The sequence below is a fragment of the Pipra filicauda genome, unplaced genomic scaffold, assembly GCF_003945595.2.
Source record: "Pipra filicauda isolate LSUMZ 115617 unplaced genomic scaffold, ASM394559v2 scaffold358_size1319798_pilon, whole genome shotgun sequence".
NCBI lineage: Eukaryota > Metazoa > Chordata > Aves > Passeriformes > Pipridae > Pipra > Pipra filicauda.
In genome coordinates this window covers 373115-391290 of record NW_024104485.1, presented here as the reverse complement: position 1 = coordinate 391290, position 18176 = coordinate 373115, and the positions used below count along the sequence as shown (strand labels likewise).

At 36.5% G+C, this 18176-nt stretch overlaps 1 protein-coding gene across 2 annotated transcripts in view; it reads left to right on the top strand.

Moving 5' to 3' along the window:
* Positions 1-17805, top strand: part of PIK3C3 (phosphatidylinositol 3-kinase catalytic subunit type 3) — a 68185-nt gene extending 50380 nt beyond the window's left edge. For both annotated transcript variants that reach the window (XM_039384476.1, XM_027712644.2), the window contains exons 23-25: positions 1312-1402; positions 13329-13454; positions 17071-17805. In XM_039384476.1, the coding sequence (XP_039240410.1) occupies positions 1312-1402; positions 13329-13454; positions 17071-17085 (232 nt within the window). In that variant the 3' untranslated portion in view covers positions 17086-17805. The remainder of the gene's footprint in view (positions 1-1311; positions 1403-13328; positions 13455-17070) is intronic.
* Positions 17806-18176: the final 371 nt, after the last annotated feature.

Here is an 18176-nt window from a genome sequence, read left to right as displayed (position 1 = left end):
GCAAAGCAACTTGACTGCCAGATTTCTTATCCAGGTCTGAAGCAAAATGGTAGAGTAACTTTTCTGCTTCTCTTTTGACTTGTGGTAAAAGTAATTTTCCCCACTCCAGTCCCTCACCCCTGTGAAAGTGAAACAGAACAGCTGAAACAAAGTAGACACTGAAGATTTCTGGACAAACAGTTTATTTCAAATGCTTGCATTATAAAACCTTAAATCTTATATGGGAATGTGTTAGGTAGTGCTAGTTCCAGATAATAATTAAGTATCATGAGTGTTTAATGGGATTACACTTGTCTAGAGAGATGGTTTTTTGAGCAGTATTTACTTTGCAAAATATGCCCATGAAGCAATCATTTTGTATGGTTAAAATACTTTGTACTTGCAACTGTCAGCTTATATATGTTCAGCAGCTTCCTAATAAACAAGTTTTGCTGCTAAGAATTCATTTTCTGTCATCTGTGAAGTTCCTGATGCTCTTAGCAAAGCAATATTTCAAATTTTGAGGTCTGTTACATACATTGTCTCTTTAAGAGAACTAGACCTCTTTGCAGAGGAAGGGGAGTTTCAGTTTATGTTGAACAGCTTGAAAATTATCCTTTCAAAAAGCAGCTTACAGCTAATTTCCTGCAAGGGCAGAATTGTTTTCTTTAAAAAAATAGTATTGAGTGCTTCCAACACCATTTCAAAGCTGAAAACTGTTCTCTGCCTTGTCTGTTTTAATGGTTATAGATGACATATGTACTTCGTAAGTGTAGCATGCTAACACTGTTACTGGAGCTTAACTGAGCAACTGAAGACTTGGATCTGGTTAAATATTTAACTTGTTGTGTCAAAAGCCCTTACAGTGACTTGAAAAATCATGTCTTGTAATTATGAAGAGTTCAGCTCTCAGAATGCTAATTTATATCATACTACTGTATCGCTTTTTAATAAAAAATAACCTTTAAATCAGTATTCTAGCAAATGTTTGTCCTACTTGAGGTAGAAAATGGCATTAAATCTTAAAATATATGAAATCACAGTTTATATTTGATGTGCCTCTGAGTAAATGTTCTGGTAATTTTAGCAAATTATAATAAAATCAGGGCAATTTATTGAGTTTTGACTGTGTGAGAGAGTTTGAGAGTTAAACTTTGATGATTAATGTCAGTATCTTATGTTCTTAACATAAATATATTCAATTAAATGTTGCAAATGGACCTCTGAAGAATTACCAATTCACTCTTAAGATGATGAGTTCTTAAGTTTTTTACAAAAAATGTCTTTTGTTCAGTTTGCAAAGTGTTTTACGTAATTTGCTCTTCTGCTTAGGTATTCCAACTTGATCTTGAACTTATTTTCTCTCATGGTGGATGCCAACATTCCAGATATTGCTCTTGAACCCGACAAGACTGTAAAAAAGGTAACTGAAAAGCTTTCCTTGTCTTTCTGTAACCTAGGTCATCTCATTAAGAAATGTTCAGTCACTTGTGATGATTTTTTTATATCTGACCTGAGAACACTTGCTCCCATTCAGGAAAATTTGAAGTTAAAGATAGGAGCGTGTACTTTGAGATCATTTAGCACATGTGCCCATAAATACAGAATGGCTTTTTATCATCCACGCAGTAGTGCACAGTCTGCCCTAGCACTCTGTTCCAAGGGGTATTTTAGGTGAGAACACTGTTCCCACCTTATCAAACCTTTTTTAACCAAAGCAGTCAACACTGACTATATCATGAAAGGTTGTTCTATCTAGTCTAGATTACTGTAAGTCATGGATGGTTTTATAAAACCAGTCTGCTGAAGGTTTGAAACCTGTAGGCTGGTATGTCTTCATCACCAAGAAATTTTTGTTTATTGTGAAAACAGGCTGATGTCCCATAATTCTGACTTTGTCCCTCTACTCCAGCTTGAGCCATTCTTCTCCGTTTGATGTTTGAGCAGCAGTTGACATGAAAAATACTGGATCTGTGTTCATCTAGATTTCATTGCACTTACATTTTAGACAAATGTTGGCTCTTTTATAACCTGGTTTATAGTGAAGGGCTATGTATTTTAATTCCACAAAGGACTTTGTGGAGCCTCTGTATCCAATGGAAATTAGTTCAGTGTAATTTTTATTTCAGCTGTGGATTTTCTCTAAAAAAGGTTGTTCTTCATTGTTTTCAATAAGCTATGAAAGCAGAGATTCAGAATCTTTAAATTAATATTTCATGTTCTAATATAATTTCCCTAGAGAAGACTAAATTGTGACTCAAACAAAGTTTTTTTTTTGCCTTCAAGAATCTGAGCATTTCTGTTCAGAGTTCCTTGTTTTCAAATTGATACAAAGAGTTCATGTAGCTATTCAATTTCATTTCCAGGAAGGCTGAGCTAGCCACAAATGCTGTGTTTTGTGGTAAAGGTGACAGTCCTCCCTCCATATGACTGTCTTCCTGAGAAAATGACATCAATATTTGAACCTCACCTCTGTCCCTAAATGCCCTACAAAGACTGAGTAGATAACTCACATAGAACGTGGGAGATAAAAGCCTAAAGTAGCCAGCTAAAATGGTTCAATACCTACCAAGTTCTGGGAGTAACTACATTTTTGTAGAGACACCTTCTTTTGAAGGGAGACCTTCCTAGCAGTATGCAACTCCTGTCTATGAATTTCACTTTTATAAAGAAGACTTGTTTAATTCTTACTACCCACTGGAAAAAGGCATGATATACAGTAAGGGAGGGGAAGATCTTTTAGATTGCAAAGTTTACAAATAGATGCACCATAAATCCTAGGAAATTTGAAGTATGCAATTACAGGCAGAGCAGAGAGTAATTTTTGGGAAAGTTTGTTGTTGACTGAAACAGTCATCAAGACACCAAACAAATGGTTTCATTGAATTTCAGAAGTGCTAGTTCTTTCTTGTTTATATCAGTAGGTTTGAGACTTGCTGTGTATTTTAATCTTACTCAGTATCTGTTCAGAGTTCCCTGTTGTTTGATCATAGAATCCCAGAATTTGAGTTGGAAGGGACCTTAAAATTCATCTTGTTCCAACCCCCTGACATGGCAGGGACACCTTCCACTAGACATGTGGCATTGTTCATTCCTGCCTTGAATACTCTCTCATGAGCTCTGATATGTTTTTATCAAACAGAATTTCCCAGTGCTTGCTAATTAACATGAAATGTCCTTGTTTCTTGTTAGTATCTTGGCATTGCATTTTATGGTAGTAAACTCTCTAGAAGTGCTGTCCAAGGGTATATGCTTTCTTTAATTAATGATAGTAGGGCATCAGGTTCTGTAAAATACTTGTAAAGGATTATTTTAATATAGCAACGTTTGAGTATTTCAGACACTTCTAAAACTCTTTTAGTCTATATAAATTTCCTGTATAATTTTCTTGAAATAACAAATCATCATACAGAATTAAAACCCAACAAGTCTTTTCTACAGCTGAGAAGTATGTTACAGTTCACTGATGTACAATGGTTAAAAATCAAGATTATGTAAAGCATGATGGCATTGTGTGCAATTGGAGATCATGGAAGGAAGCAGTATCTAAAAAGAAGTTGTGAGAGCCATGAATTAGATCCATGTGGTTACTTCTAAATTCCATTACAAAGTATAAATAATAGTGCCTTCTTTGCATGAAAAACATAGTTGTTATATGACAGATCACTATTAGATCAAATGCAGCAATTAGTTACTGGGATTGTTAGCTCTGGCAGTGACTGCAGCTTGGTGAATTGTGACTTTTACCCTCATGTAAGTTCAAGGCTGTCTGTTCACAGAGGCTTTAAAATGTGTTTCAAACTTGGAACTGAAGCAGTAAGGCAAGTGCTTCTGACAAGGAATGCAAATCACTTTCAAATGCTTTGAGAGGAAAAGATCCTACTTTTCTGGGTTCTCTGAGTTAATTTACAGTGTGCTTGTTCCTTTAAAAAGCAAAAGAAGACCCACACAATAACATATTGTCAGAAAGGTAGCCAAGTTTTTCAGATCTCCCAAGTATTGTTATTTTATATAAACTCTTTTTTTTTCTTGACTGCTCAGCTGGTTTTGACCACTATTAGCGGTTCAGATGTAGTCTTTTTGGTTCAAAATCAGCCTTTGAATACACTCCCTAAATTTGTGCAAAAGATAATGTGTGATATGGGATCCCTGAAGATGAGGTGAACAGAGGAACCTTCCATAAAGCAGTTGTTGATATTATAATCTACTGGGTGCATATGACAATGTTGAAAGCTCATACAACAGCAATTGTTTTATTTAGTTCTCAGTTTTTGGGTTTACTGTTCTACTGGGGAAAAGAAACCTAAAAAAACAAAAACAAAACAAACAAAACAAATCAAAACAAAAACAAACAGCAAAAAAAAAAACAAACAAGAAGCACAAGAAAACCAGACAACAACTGTAGAATCAACAATGGGCTAGAATCAGAATCATCTTAAACCGTTATATAATGGTGAGTAGGTCACTGTTGATTGGGTTTTTTTAAAATAATGTGTTAGAAAACTTATTTTGGGTATCTTTGTTAGCCCATCTCAAATCAGTTATAAACTTTGTTAGTACTAATAAAAGAAAGGAACAAGGTGTCTTGCATCTCTTGGGTTGAGTGGCAAGTTCGTTCAGTCATTTAACAAGGTAATACTGTACCTTGTTGTAGGAAAATTGAATAAATGCTTTCAGCATCTCAATTGATTTTTATTTTTTTCCTTAAAGCTTTAACAAAAAATCCATATATATATCAACAGACTCAAATTAGGTAAAGATCTATTTTGGACTGACCTGCAAAATTAAATTACCTTTGTTGTGTGAGACAAGTCAATAGCCATTTCAGCCGTGGTATCACTTTCACCAGAGACAAAGGTGGAGATTTACAAATGTTTCTGTATCTAAGAAGGTGTCCTGGTAAACAGTGTAGGTGGAAGTTCATAGACAGCATTTTCCTCATTGATGCTGCAGTACCACTCATAATCCTTTTTGTAGAGCCCTCCTTTTGGTCCACACTCACTGGAGCCAGTGAGGCTCTAGTCTCACAGGCATCTGAAGTCAAATAACTGGGGTAACTAGTTAGGTTACCTTTACCTAAATTTTGAGATTAATCAGAATACTAGTTTTATAATTAAACTGCAAGGAGAATGATGGTAGAAAAAAAAATTCTTTTCAAACAAAGGAATGCTTACTGAAGTATTGTATATATTATATATATTATAACGCCTGTTGAAGTATTATACTGCAGTTGTTTTGTCAAACAGTTTTTTGGCATAAAGATCTCTGATACTGGAAGTTTAGTAGTTGTAGCTATACTGCTGTTATCAAGTAGGCATGAATTACTCCAAATGTTATTTCTAAAGAATATTTCTTTGCCATGTTAGATGGTAGCTCAAGTTCAAGTCTAATCTTTATGTTCACAAAGAGATGTCATGTATCATCCTCACTTCCAGTAGGCAGGGAGGTGCTTTATGTTGCAGAAAGTATCTGCCTGCTAGTGAAAATACAGTCAGATGTAAAAACGTGCTGGCAAGTAAAGCTGCCTTTGGAAATAAAATGGTTTTTTGTGTTCTTCTTTCCTAAACTTTCTGCTGAGATCTTAGAGCCAGAATGTAGGTTTAATCTTAGTAATCACATACATAATCTAAATAAGCATAAAATTTGCGTCTACCATATGGTAATGATGGCTAGAGTGAAGTAATTGAAAAAGGAATAAAGAATACTATCAACATTGTCCATGTTTCAATTTCTCGTACTCTCTCTTGTCATTTCCTGTGGTATATAGGTGTATTATTATGGGATGCTTGCTAGTTACACTAGTTAAGAGAAGATGGTTGAAAGTCAGCAATCCTTGGACTTTCTGATGTTCAGACAAATAAGGAAACCAAGTAAGATTGTAAAGAAACTTATACAGAACGTGTCCTCTTCAGTGAGCCATTGGATGATTTATGATTTCATTTTTTTTTCCTTTACGAATTTAAGACTCCTATGTTAAGCGAGAGCTTTTAGAAAAATCTGAGTGCAGAAAGTATTCATAAGGAATATCACGGCTAACGTGGGGAACAAAAAGGAAGGCAGGCTCTTTATCTTTTTTTCCAATTTTTTTTTTTCTTTTTTCAAAATGCTGTGTACTATCTAGTAACAGCTTGGCATCCCAGGAAGCTCACTGACAGAATGTAATTGTATAATCAAGCTTAAAATCTTAAGTGAAGGCATATTGCCCAGGTGTTGTTTCTGTCTAAGGGTTTTGGAAAGTCTTGGGAGAAATGCACATCAAGTGAAGTCAAAATTGGAACAGCAGCTTCTGTCATGTGTAACTTTGTGCAAAATAAGTATAGATTGCACCTCTGACGTGGTTTATGGCACAGGTGTGTTCCTGTCCTCCTTGAAGGTACTTTCACATTCTTCCTGTTCAAAAGAGAACAAACTCTACAGAAACTGATTTTGCTTATCAGAGAAAAGTGACAAGGGATATATTTTTTCCTGCTGGTGTGAAAAGAAACACAAACTCCCTGTGGCTTCAACTGGAGACGTGGATTTAGAGCACACCAAAATTTGACATTCCCTTCCTACTTGCATTGTGTAACGTTTGTTTTCAGAAATTAAATCAGTGCTGACCTTAACAAAGCATTCCCACAGCTAAAATTGGACTGACAATGAGTGAGTCAGCATTGCCCTGAAAACAAACAAAACTGTTTGAAGTTTCACAACTGTTTATCCACTGCTATCCACTTGCAGTGAATATACCCAATATTTATAGATAGATAGGCTAGTCCCTTTCAGTTGTAAGAAAAGCTTGTTGTACTGACTCACTTGCCTCACTCCATTTTTGATCACTACTTTTTCCCACAGAAAAGAACCTGAAAACAGGGATTACCAGCTGCACAAAATTGTTTCCATCCTCAGACCTCTAGAAATCCTCTTCGAATTCGTCCTATTTAGTTTCATAGCAAAAAACGTATCAATTTTTAACCAAGAAAAAGTAGCTGCAGAGCTTAAAATTAGTTGTCTTTTTGATCCTTTCATCTCCTTTTGTCCTCTCCATACTATTTATAAGGAGAGCTGTCAGTATAGTGTTTCATCTCATGGTTCACGACACCATCTCCTACTGCCACTCTCTGATTTAGGCTTTTCTGAAAACCTGCCGTGGCTCAAAAATGTCACAAAATGAAATTAAATTGAAAAGTAGCAGAAGATTCTCCCCAGTTTGCCTCTCCCTTTCTGTGGCCTCTGAGGTAATTGCCTTTAAATTTTCCACTCTTCACATATGTTTTTCAGTTTTCAGGAAAAAGGCTGAGCTGAAGTCTTTATATTGACCTGTCAGTGCATAACTGATAATACCATGAAGTTATCCCCACTCTCACTTTTTTTTTTCTGCCAGTGCTCCTTGTTTTTCTGTTTCCAGCACAGCTGCAGTGCTAATTGCTAATTGTTGGGCTTTTTAAAATTAGCCAGTGCTATAAATCCTAAGTAGTAATGACTAAAATCTGGAGTCAATTATGTAGCCAGTTTTGCGTAAGGAAGAAGTAGACCATCACTCTTCAGATGTAGCTAATGGATTCAGCATTGTCACCTCCTAACAAAAAAAGCTTTTGATTTTTCTACAGGAAAGCCAGATGGTTTCTATCTGTCCTTCATAGAAAATTTGACCTTTAAATGAGAAAACATCAGGGACCAGTGATTCATTGGCAGACAAAGGACTCAGCAGGCATTAAAGGACAGTGTCCTAATTGCCTGAGCTGTGTTTCAGGTGCCCATTGATTAAAGAAGGTTCTGCAAAGACACTGCATTACAGACGAGGTGGTTGTGAGCACAGGCAGCACAAATACCTGGCTCCCAGCAAGCAGGAGGTAACTGCTGTCTGTGAAAGCAGCCCATTCAGTTTTGACAGTGCCTTTGGATACTCACAGAAAAGGCTAAAATCAAACTGCTCAGAAGAGAGGAAAATCCTTCTGTGGACTGAAACGCTGGGAGCACCCTCTGTGTTTCCTAGTCTGAGGAGGGCTCATCCCCCTTGATAAGAAAATGATCAATGTGGTTATTTGGAAACTATCAAAAAGAGGGAGCAGACATTGTTTTGTTCCTGAAACACTGACTATATCAAAGTAAAATTATTTTTATTGTACAGGTATAAAAACTGAAGCAGAGCTGTGACTGAAGGTGCAGAAAGAGTTTCTGAGCTAGTTTGTTCCTAAGCCTGAGATAATTTTTTCCTTTTTTTTTTTCATCCAGTTTATAGTGAAACTCCTACTGCTCTTTCCCCCTCCTCTTTCCTCCCCAGTCAGTCAATGGATAATTGAGAGTTGAGTTCCCAAGTTAGTAAAATAGAAAGGACCTCTAAGTTGGAGCTTGACAAGCCTTTTTAGGCAGTGATTGTCCCTTTTCACCCGACTGAAAATACAAGCATTGGTTAGAAGGTGGCACTAGGAAACCTTCCTGATACCAATAGGAAATTTACATTTATAGGAGAAATAAACTCAGTTTTACATGATTAGAGTCTCTTTGCTTCACTAGTCATATTTTCTTGCTGCTCTGGGGAGGTTTATTCTTTGTAAAAGTGTCACATTGCTACGGAGCTTATTTTGCTTCAACAGATATTCGTGTCTGTGTCCATTTGGGTAATGATACTGCAGCTGCACACCCAGCTTTTCTGTTTCTAGGCTGTTGATTTTTCATGTATATTAATTCATTTCAAAATACAAAAAAAAAAAATAGTTGGAATAAACATCACAACATGAACCAAGAGTGTGAGAACACTCTTATTCTCCTGTTGCTTTATGTCGCACTCTCTAATTGACTGTAAGTTTTTGGCCAGCATGATGAAATTCTGAGCTGGAATAGTATCATCTTTGTGTACTGTTGCAGCTGAAACCCTGATTTTCCCACATATTCAATTTAGAGATGTTCTCTAACATCTTTAGTGCCTTCTACTTAAAAAAAAAAATATAGAGAGAAGCATACACGGGCTTGTTTAGAAACTGCAGTTTGTTCAAATTCAACCCTTGAAAACAAAGGCTGTTGTTGGAATAGTGTTCCAAATGAAAATGTTCATGCAAATAAAACATCTGAATAGTTTGTTCCGTGAGTTGTTTAGGCTGCAAGCAACAGGGAAAACAAGAAAGTATTTTACTGAAAAAGATGGAATGTGATAAGGGTTAAGCAAAGAATTTAATGCCAATTTCTGCCACATGAATGTTGGATACTGAGTGCCGGTAATAATTATAAGGAAAAGCAGTAAAAATAATCATGAAAACACCACTAAATACTGTTGGGGTTTTTTTTGACTATAAATTGATCTTTGTCTGAGGTTTTAGTCGTGATGACATCCAATGTGTATTATGATCTAATGGAAAAGGACACTGAAGTTTCTCTGTAAGCAGCTGATTTTGCAATGAGCAATCCCATACTGGTGTGATAAAATTATATAAAACACAAGCAGTGCTGCTTAATATTGCTGGAACAATAAATACTAGAGCAGCGACCAGTCTTGGTGGTGCATTCTTGAGAATGGCTGACTTGCGATTTGTCTGAAACCTAAACAGGATTGAGAAAGGGTTCTCATATGTACATCTTCTATGGCACCTTAAAATGTATTATTACCTTCCTCAGTAGTGATGAAAGCAGAGCTTCATGAGCATTCAGGATGCTGTCCTGAAGATGATAAAAGCTTACACAGAATTTCTAAAAAGTTTATCATAACCTTGAGCCCTAAGTACCCAATTAATTTTAGGTAATTTTTTTAGCAGGGAGAATATGATTTCTAGTGGAAAAAAAAAATTGAGTTTAATATGATTCCCCTGGCCCATATTGTACAGTAGATCAAATTTGAGGACAAAGAAAAATAAAAATCCATACAAATCTGCTCTTTGGTGAGAGAGAAAAGGCAGTCTTGTGGTTAAGGAACAAAAGGCCTAAGTGAAAATCTTGCAACTTTACAAGAAAGTGCTCTTACCCACATAAGCTCTGTTCCCTACTGGGTGTATGTATCATATCTCAATCCTAAGTCTGTCACACTTCTGAAAATGCAAAATGCCAAAAAAGGATAAACCTGGGGAGATTCATTCAACAGAGTGAAGACATTGGCCTGCCATTATCTCAGACCTTTAACTACACTTTTTAATAAGATTGGTATTTTCTTGAGTATTTCATGTCTTCTTTTTGCCAGCATGTTTTTTGTACTTTACACAACTCTATGGACCTGAGAGTTTTCTATGAAATCAGCTTTATAAACACATTTGGTGCCCTTTTCCAAACAATGCTCATTCTACTTCTCCTTGAAGACACTTCAAGCAAAAACAAAGTCCAAATTTATTAGCAGTTAACAATGCCCATTATTCTGGTAGATGTTATGTTCTATTTAACAAATACTAAACTAAAACAATGCTGTTGATTTAAACATCAAAGTGACAGCTTTAAGTAAATCTTCAGGTGGAATATCTTTGATGCCTTCATGGTGGCAATCCTTCATAAGTGTAGAATGAGATAATTGTATAACTCATCAGAATTTCACCCCCCAAATTCACCTGTATTTTTAACACTGTACAAAAATCTCTTCCTAGTTGGCCTGGTCTGTGAGAAACTACTGGCTTTTAGAATACATCATTTACGTTGGAACTCAGGGATTTCAAATAAGGACTACTGTTGGTTTCCTACAAGAAGTAGAAGTCAGCTGCTGCTGTTGCAGCTCAAGAAATAATTTGTAGTTTTGCTGTGTTTCTTCTCATCTGGATTCCAGCAGTCAGTTTTAATGCAGGGCTGAAAAACTTTCATGCAAAGATCTGATACTCAGCAGCATTTGATCCTGCTGTTCATTGCAAACTGATTTTAAGATCTAACCATGGATAAATTTCTTTGCACATGTATCAGTGTGCCAGTGTGTTTTGTGGGAAGTGGGTTTAATTAGTCATTAATTCCATAGAATTAAACTGCATCTTAATATCCCTAACTGCAGGAATTCTGAGAAGGTCTTCCATGAGCAAATTAGAAGATCGCTGAAGTGTTTGATTACTAGAGTTGTGTAAAAGAGCATTACGGTGATTTTTCCTTTTTTTGAAGCCTGGAGTGAGCAATTTTCCTGAATTCTCATTAACATCACCTTTTCTGTGAGCATGGAAATAGATCTGAAAGAAATCTGTGCTGTAATTTGGGGAGGTATTTAAACTTGTGCATAATTGCAAGCATGTGAATAGTCCATTAACTTCAGTTGGAGTCTACTGTGTGCGTCATTGGCTGTCTAAAAACTTCTGATATGTCTGTGGGAGATAATAAACCTCCTTCTCATCGTGTTTGTTACGAAGATAAAAGTTCTGTACTATTAGCCTGAAATATCTGCTGAATCTCTGCCTGGTACATGCTTTGTTGAAAGTTTGAACTTTTCCTGTTTAATCCATTCTTTCATGTTGATCAAACTTCTTTTTGAGAGGAAGTTGAGGAAAAACTCAATTTATGTTTGCTTCCAATGTATCAGTTATAATGGTATTTTGAGTAAAGCAACTTTATGATCATAGAGCTTTTTTCCAACCTAAACCGTTCTATGATTCCATGATCTTTCCATACTTAGCAGGCTAACTTAGGCTTTTATTACAGCTCTGAAGGGTACTATTTTATAGTAGGTTACCTTTGAAAGGAACACAAAGTTATGCTAAACCGCAATCTTGGAGCATTTTTGCTGTCATAAAGAGTGTGGTTGAGTATGTGGTTTCCTTGGTGCACAGAAAGCATACAAAATAGGAAGGAAAGGCAGTATCATCTCACAAATCCAACCTTATTAAGTGCACTGTTGAAATAATTTGGCTCACGTTTTTGTCAATGCCTAAAAAAAAGGGGAATGCATGGAAAACGTTCAGGAAAGACTTGATTCCGTCTTACTGTTAGTCTCCTTAGTCACAGCCACGAGAAGGTTAAGAAGAAACATAAATCATTTGATATTTGCCTACATGAGGGGGATTTCTGATAGGCAGCTCTTTAATAGAAAAAGTTTTAATGAGCTCAACTGTTTGAGATGGAAATTGGACAAATTCAGATAGCAAATAAGTCACGCTTGTTAAATAGGGCAATTAATCATTGAAGCAATTTACTGAGGATGTGAAACATTCTGTCTTTGTATAAAGATACCATAAAGGAGATTCTCATAGATAAAGTAGAAGATAAGTACTTGGTGAAAAAATTGTTTGATACCATTTTACCTAGTTCATTATGCAGGAGACTGAAGTACTTGGATGTGATGGTCTCCAGAAGAGCTCATGTCATTTGAGATTTATCTTTATGGGAATAAAGCATGTTACTAGGTGGCAGCAATAAATTCTCTGCAATTAATGTGGATTTGCTGGGCAATTTACATATTGTGATTAGAACTTCTTTGCAAGGTAACTAGTACTTTAAGGGGATAGTATTGATTAGGCAATGCTCAGATCTAGACTTCTCAAAAGAGTTTTGAAAGGGGAAGAGGATAAAACTAAGCTCAGTAGAGTTAAGGTTAGTTAGCCCTATATGTTAGAGAGTGTTACCATCTGGATCAGTTCTGAAAAACTGCCATGAAATTAGTTGGAAGTCAGAGAAAGGCCCCTTCATTGATGTTCTTGGCTTTGCCCAGGTGGAAATAGGGAAGTATGGATGTTGCTGTATTCTTAATTATAGTGCATTGAGCTTTTAATTCATACATGAATTGTGTTACTGGAGCAATGATTAAACTATGTTGCTGTCAAAAGGAAAAACAATGTGAGGGGTAGCAGTGTCTCCAACCTTTTGTGGATGGTGGATACAATCAAAGTTAATGACCTTCACACCCACCACATAAAGGTCAGTTTTGAGAGAGTTGATTTGCTCAGCCCTTCCTCTGATTCTGTGTTCTTTACTTATTGCCTTACAGTTTCTAAAAGATGGTGTTACCTGAAAATAGATGTAGAGTAAGGAAGTGTTACATCTTTTCAAAAATTATTAGGGTCATCCAGACTCTTCCAAATTTGTATTTAATATGCAAAGCTATGTGTTTTTTTCTCAAGTGGCATTTCATTTTTAGTAAATGTTGAGTATTTTCTCTTTTTTCTCGTACCACTTCAGTTCTGCTTAAATTCCTATGTCCAAGTACTTCCCTTGACTTTCTGTCCTTGAGCTTTGAAATTAGTAGTTGGGGCAATGAAATGTAGGGGTCTGTTTCTAGTTTATTTAAACACTAATTTTGATGAAAGGATTTGAAATAGGTGTTTTATATAGCACTGTAAATTTCCAGCAATCTGCTGTAACTTAGAAGTAAAAGAGAGATTCTCTACTAAACTATCTTAGCTGAAATCACTATGTCTGCTACTGTATACACAGATAGCATAGTGCATGTGTTGAACTAATTTTAGCCATTTCTGCCCCCATTCCAGGTGCAGGACAAGTTTCGTTTGGACCTGTCTGATGAGGAAGCTGTTCATTATATGCAGAGTCTAATTGATGAAAGTGTTCATGCCCTCTTTGCAGCTGTGGTGGAGCAGATACACAAGTTTGCACAGGTGAGATCACCTTCTGCTCAGTTGCTGGTTTGTGTGAAAGCTGAAAAAGGTGAGAGGTTGCAAGTGGTTGAGTTTAAGACATAACTTCACTGTCTGTGATGTTTTAGTTCATTTTCCTACAGAATAAAACTCTGTTTTAACTACCAGGACTAGAGAACAAACTAACAGTGATCCTAGAAGAAGTTGAGAAACACCTTAGCAAATATGCAGGTTCTGTCTCCTGCAGTCAGGGTAGTTCCTGGTATCAATCCAGGCTGGGGGATGAGGAGATTTAGAGCAGCCCTGCTGAGAAGGACTTGGAGTGCTGGTGAGTGAGAGACTGGATATGACCCAGCCTTGTGCACTCACAGCTCAGAAAGCCAAGTGTGTCCTGAGATCATCCCCAGCAGCCTGGCAAGGGAAGTGATTCTGCCCCTCTGCTGTGCTCTGGTGGGACTCCACCTGCAGTGCTACCTCCAGCTCTGTGCTGTCTTACTGCAAGCCACTGTCAGACAATAAAATATTTGATTCTCGTGTAGAACAAAACCGTGTTCACAAAAGCATTTCTGCTTCAAATTTACAGTGTTGTTTTTTTTCCTCTAAAACCATCTGACATTTGGTTTGTGCTTGTCCAGGATTTAAGATACTACACTGTTTGCCTTAAGTATTAGACTCATGACAAGAAATGGAATTAAGAGGAAAATGAAACTGCTCTGAAAAGTCAGTCATTATCCCAGTTATTTTTATTGATTCTTTCTTCAAAATGCTGATCAAATTTTGACATAACTGAGCAGAACTATTTTTATGGCTATCCATTTTGCTAAAGATCTTCTGTTGTTGCCTTCAAACTTAGTTTTTATTTTGAAGAATTGGACTATATAGTGCAGAAGAAGGAAAAATGTCATTTACATCCACACATGTATTGAATAAAGGTGATCTTTTATGTGATGTAAAAAAAGGAAGTGTAATTATATGAAAATGATCTGAAATTTGTTGTCATTTACTGTGGAATTCCTTGGTCTTTGTAATTTCATAACACAAAGTGCGAAATGCCTCGCATCTATCTTGGAGTTCAAGTAAAAAAAAAAAAGGCCATTACAAAGATTCAAGATCAAAATTTTAAGTGCCTCCAATATGTGTGTAGGTCTTCCTTTTAATCATGTACAGTCACCTTTTTAAGACATGTCTTTTTACTTCATTGGCTTTAGGTGACTGCCAGACTCTCCCAGATAATTGTTATTGCATTTGTGAGGCTGTATTAGTAAGTCAGAGTTTACAGGTTTGGTTTAGATAACCTTTACTTTTTCCATTCAGGCTTGTTCTTGCTTGATCTTTCTTCAGCACTTACAACTGCTTTTAAAATTTCAGGACAGATTGTTCAGAATATGGAAAAGTACCAAAGAATGTTATCCCAGGCTTCTATGGGATGGACCTTAGAGCAGCTTGGTCTAGTGGAAGTGTCCCTGTCCATGGCAGGGGTTTGGAAAGAGTTGATCTTTAAGGTCCTTCCAACCATTCTGTGATTTCAGCTCCCAGGAATGGTGTTCTAAGCAACAGGCTGATACATACAGCAACATCTTCCATTCATATTTTTGGGAGATAAAAAGCAAGCTCACAGTGTATATTACACTTTGGATACCAAATAAGCAGATGTGCCGGTCACTACTGTCACAGTTATCTCATTTTGGGGGTCTTACCTCTCCAGTGGCCCATGCTGAACTGCAGCACAGTCTTAGGTGTTGTGTTTACTAAGGCCCTGAACTCCCCTTGTGCACTGCTGCAGAGTGTGCAAGCTGTGTGCTTTTAGCTTTCCTTTCTGATTTTGGCATCTGATACCTAGAATGAAAACAGTAGTGTGTTGCTTTGTAAGTGCTTAGGGCATCTCTTGCATCCATGTGATGTAGGATTCTTCTGCTAGTTTTGGAGTTCCAGTTATTGCCTTTATTCATGCTGTAAAAACAGTTATACCTACAGGCTTGCCCCTACAAGGATTCTGGATGCTTGCATGTGTGAGGAGGATGCAAAAAGAATAGTCACAAATTAATCAGCAGTTAGCAAGTCTTAAGAATCTGAGGCCTATTCATGTATTAAAAAAAAAAAAAACTTACAAAAAATTCACTGAAATTAATGTAATTAATGTCTATTCCCTTTATATTACAAATGAAATAGGACGCTTTTTAGTGATACTTAGTACTTCATTGGTCAAAATCATTATTGTTCCTTTTTGTCTGAGGCGGTCTTAAGAATTTGCTGCTGTGGTCTTCATGGAGTCTGTAAATCATTAAATGAACAATTAATGGGTCATTGAATTTGCTGTAAAGGGGTCATCTCACACAATGACCAACTGAAGCTGCAGTTTGTTCATTTATAATTCTGCATTGAATTGCCAATGGTCTTGCTCTTTAATAGTATTATAAGTTGACTGAAAAAAACCCCAGCACTACACAAGTGTTATGACACAAGTGTAAACAGCAGATTTAGCTTAATGCCACATAATATTTAATTTTAAATGCTCTTCAACACTTTTTTTTTTGTTTATCAATAGATATTTGTTCTTTTACTGCCTCCAAAATAGGCCAACAAGGAATCTGTGCAGTTTACTGCAGCACTTAAGAGCTTTTTAATAAGGTTGGTTATTATAGCAACCACGGTTTTTCAGTATTCTGTATGTCACTCTGTAGTAAGTAAAATGCTTGGATAAAGTACTCAGGATGTTTTGGAATCAGTTCAGTATTGTTCTTTTGTAACAATATTGTAAATTGATTTTAGTTCACAGCTGTGTTACGAAGCCTTTGGTTTAATTTCTAATGTATCTCTAATTGTTATTTTATCAGATATTTTACAGACCTTTTTATGCACTATTTGTCTCCTTAACAGTTTTCTAAAAAACGTTGTCTGAAAAGTAAATAAATTTAACATTTAGAATAAGATAATGGTGTTGTACAATAGTGCTCAAGAGGAGGAAGAAGTGCATACTAATTTTAATCGATATTAACGAAGACTGGATAGGCGTTTCTTCCTGGAGAGTCATTTTCATTTTAGCAGCATTATTTATTTCTGCAGAGGCAGGAAACAATCTCCAGATAAAGTGTCTAATTTCACATTTTATTTCCCATGTAAATTTACAAATCAAGTCAGTTGCATTTAGGGGTGATGTTAAGCAGTGCTTAGAAAAGTGAAAGTTTGTAGGTTATGGGATGTCCCACCTAAAGTGTAGCTGTACAGCTTTGAGGTTTTATCAGTGCTTGACTGCTTTCTGCTTAGGAGCAAACTCAGTTACCAGTTACTACTCTGTGGAAGTTCATGGCTTTAGAATATCTCCAAACTTTAATCCCAGTGCTGCTGTATCCCAGAATGCAGGGACTTCAGGACAAGGCTTCTGTTTTCCTTCCTATTGGATGCCAAAATAAAATAGGGAATATCTACCAGCAGGATTGTGTGGGTTAACTGAAATCATTTGTCATGGGGCAGACGGAGTTGGTTTCTGTGCTGTTTTTTCTCTTAAAGGTTGTGAAAATCACCTGCCCCTAGGCATTTCACCATACTTTTAAGCACAGAATTCCATTTGCTCAAAACTTTTGTTCTTTGAGAGTAAACCAGGTTGAATAAACTCTATGTTGGTTTTTTTTTCTTTTAGTATTGGAGAAAATAAGCCTTTTGCCTACACGTGGTGGAAACAAACAAATGCTCAAGAAAGAGACTTTCTCAAGCCCTTGTGGACTTCACCAAGCAGCTTTGGAAGGAAAAAGCTGCAGATTTAGGAATATGGAGCACTGAGAGCTCAGAAAGTAGAGAAGCTTTTTGAGTCTCTGTTCTTCACAGGTTTAAAACCAACTAATTTTTAAAGGAAGATGATTGTTTATACCATCTTTGGGGGCCTCAAAGGTCGAAGTAAGCAACTTCCTCTCAAGCCAAAGATAACTGGAAGAGGCTGGATTTGATGGGGAATTCTTGTACCTGTTAATATATTTTCTTATTTAAAATATAAGTACATACAAAGTTACAGCAGAGAGGCCGCAGTTCCTCGGTGCAGCAAAAACCCCACAGAACTATGGCAATCTCCTCTCATCCCTTCCCACCAACTTTGTTCCCTGAGTAAATTTTAAATGTAATGTCATATGATCCTTTATTTCCCACCTTGGGCAATGTTACCATTTAGAAAGGACAATCATTTCTTGCCTGCTTACAAAAATGTTTTTAAGTGTTGATAAGTTACCCAGCCATAGGCATCCAATTAAATCATCACTAACAGACTCAGCAACCAGAATGCACAGTGAGTGGTTCAGTATTTCACACTTTTACTCTCAATGTTTTCTGTACAGTGATTATATATTCCTCACTCTAATAAAATCTTCGTTGTTGCAGTCTTGAAGTGTTCTGTTTTGTCTTTTTAATCTTGCCTGCTGAGACATGGCGTACTGGAGGATTATGTTTATAACTCTTGGCTTTTTATGAGGATTTTCACTTCTCGGTTCGCTTAATGCTGAAATAAGGCCACTCTTGAAATGACTTTTGTGCCACATGTTGAGTTCGTAATGAATCTTTTTTGTATGATCAACAATGTAATTAGCTCTCCATAAACGTGTGGCTCTCTTCAAAGGGTGCTCTTAGACTCCTGTATTTTTCTTATATAACAATTTAAGCCAGAAAAAAATCCTTCCCAGTTATAAAGATAAGAGGGACTGATTTGAATCTGAATCTAACTGATATTTGTGAGTGAATCTTGCTTTATGCTTTTGCCCT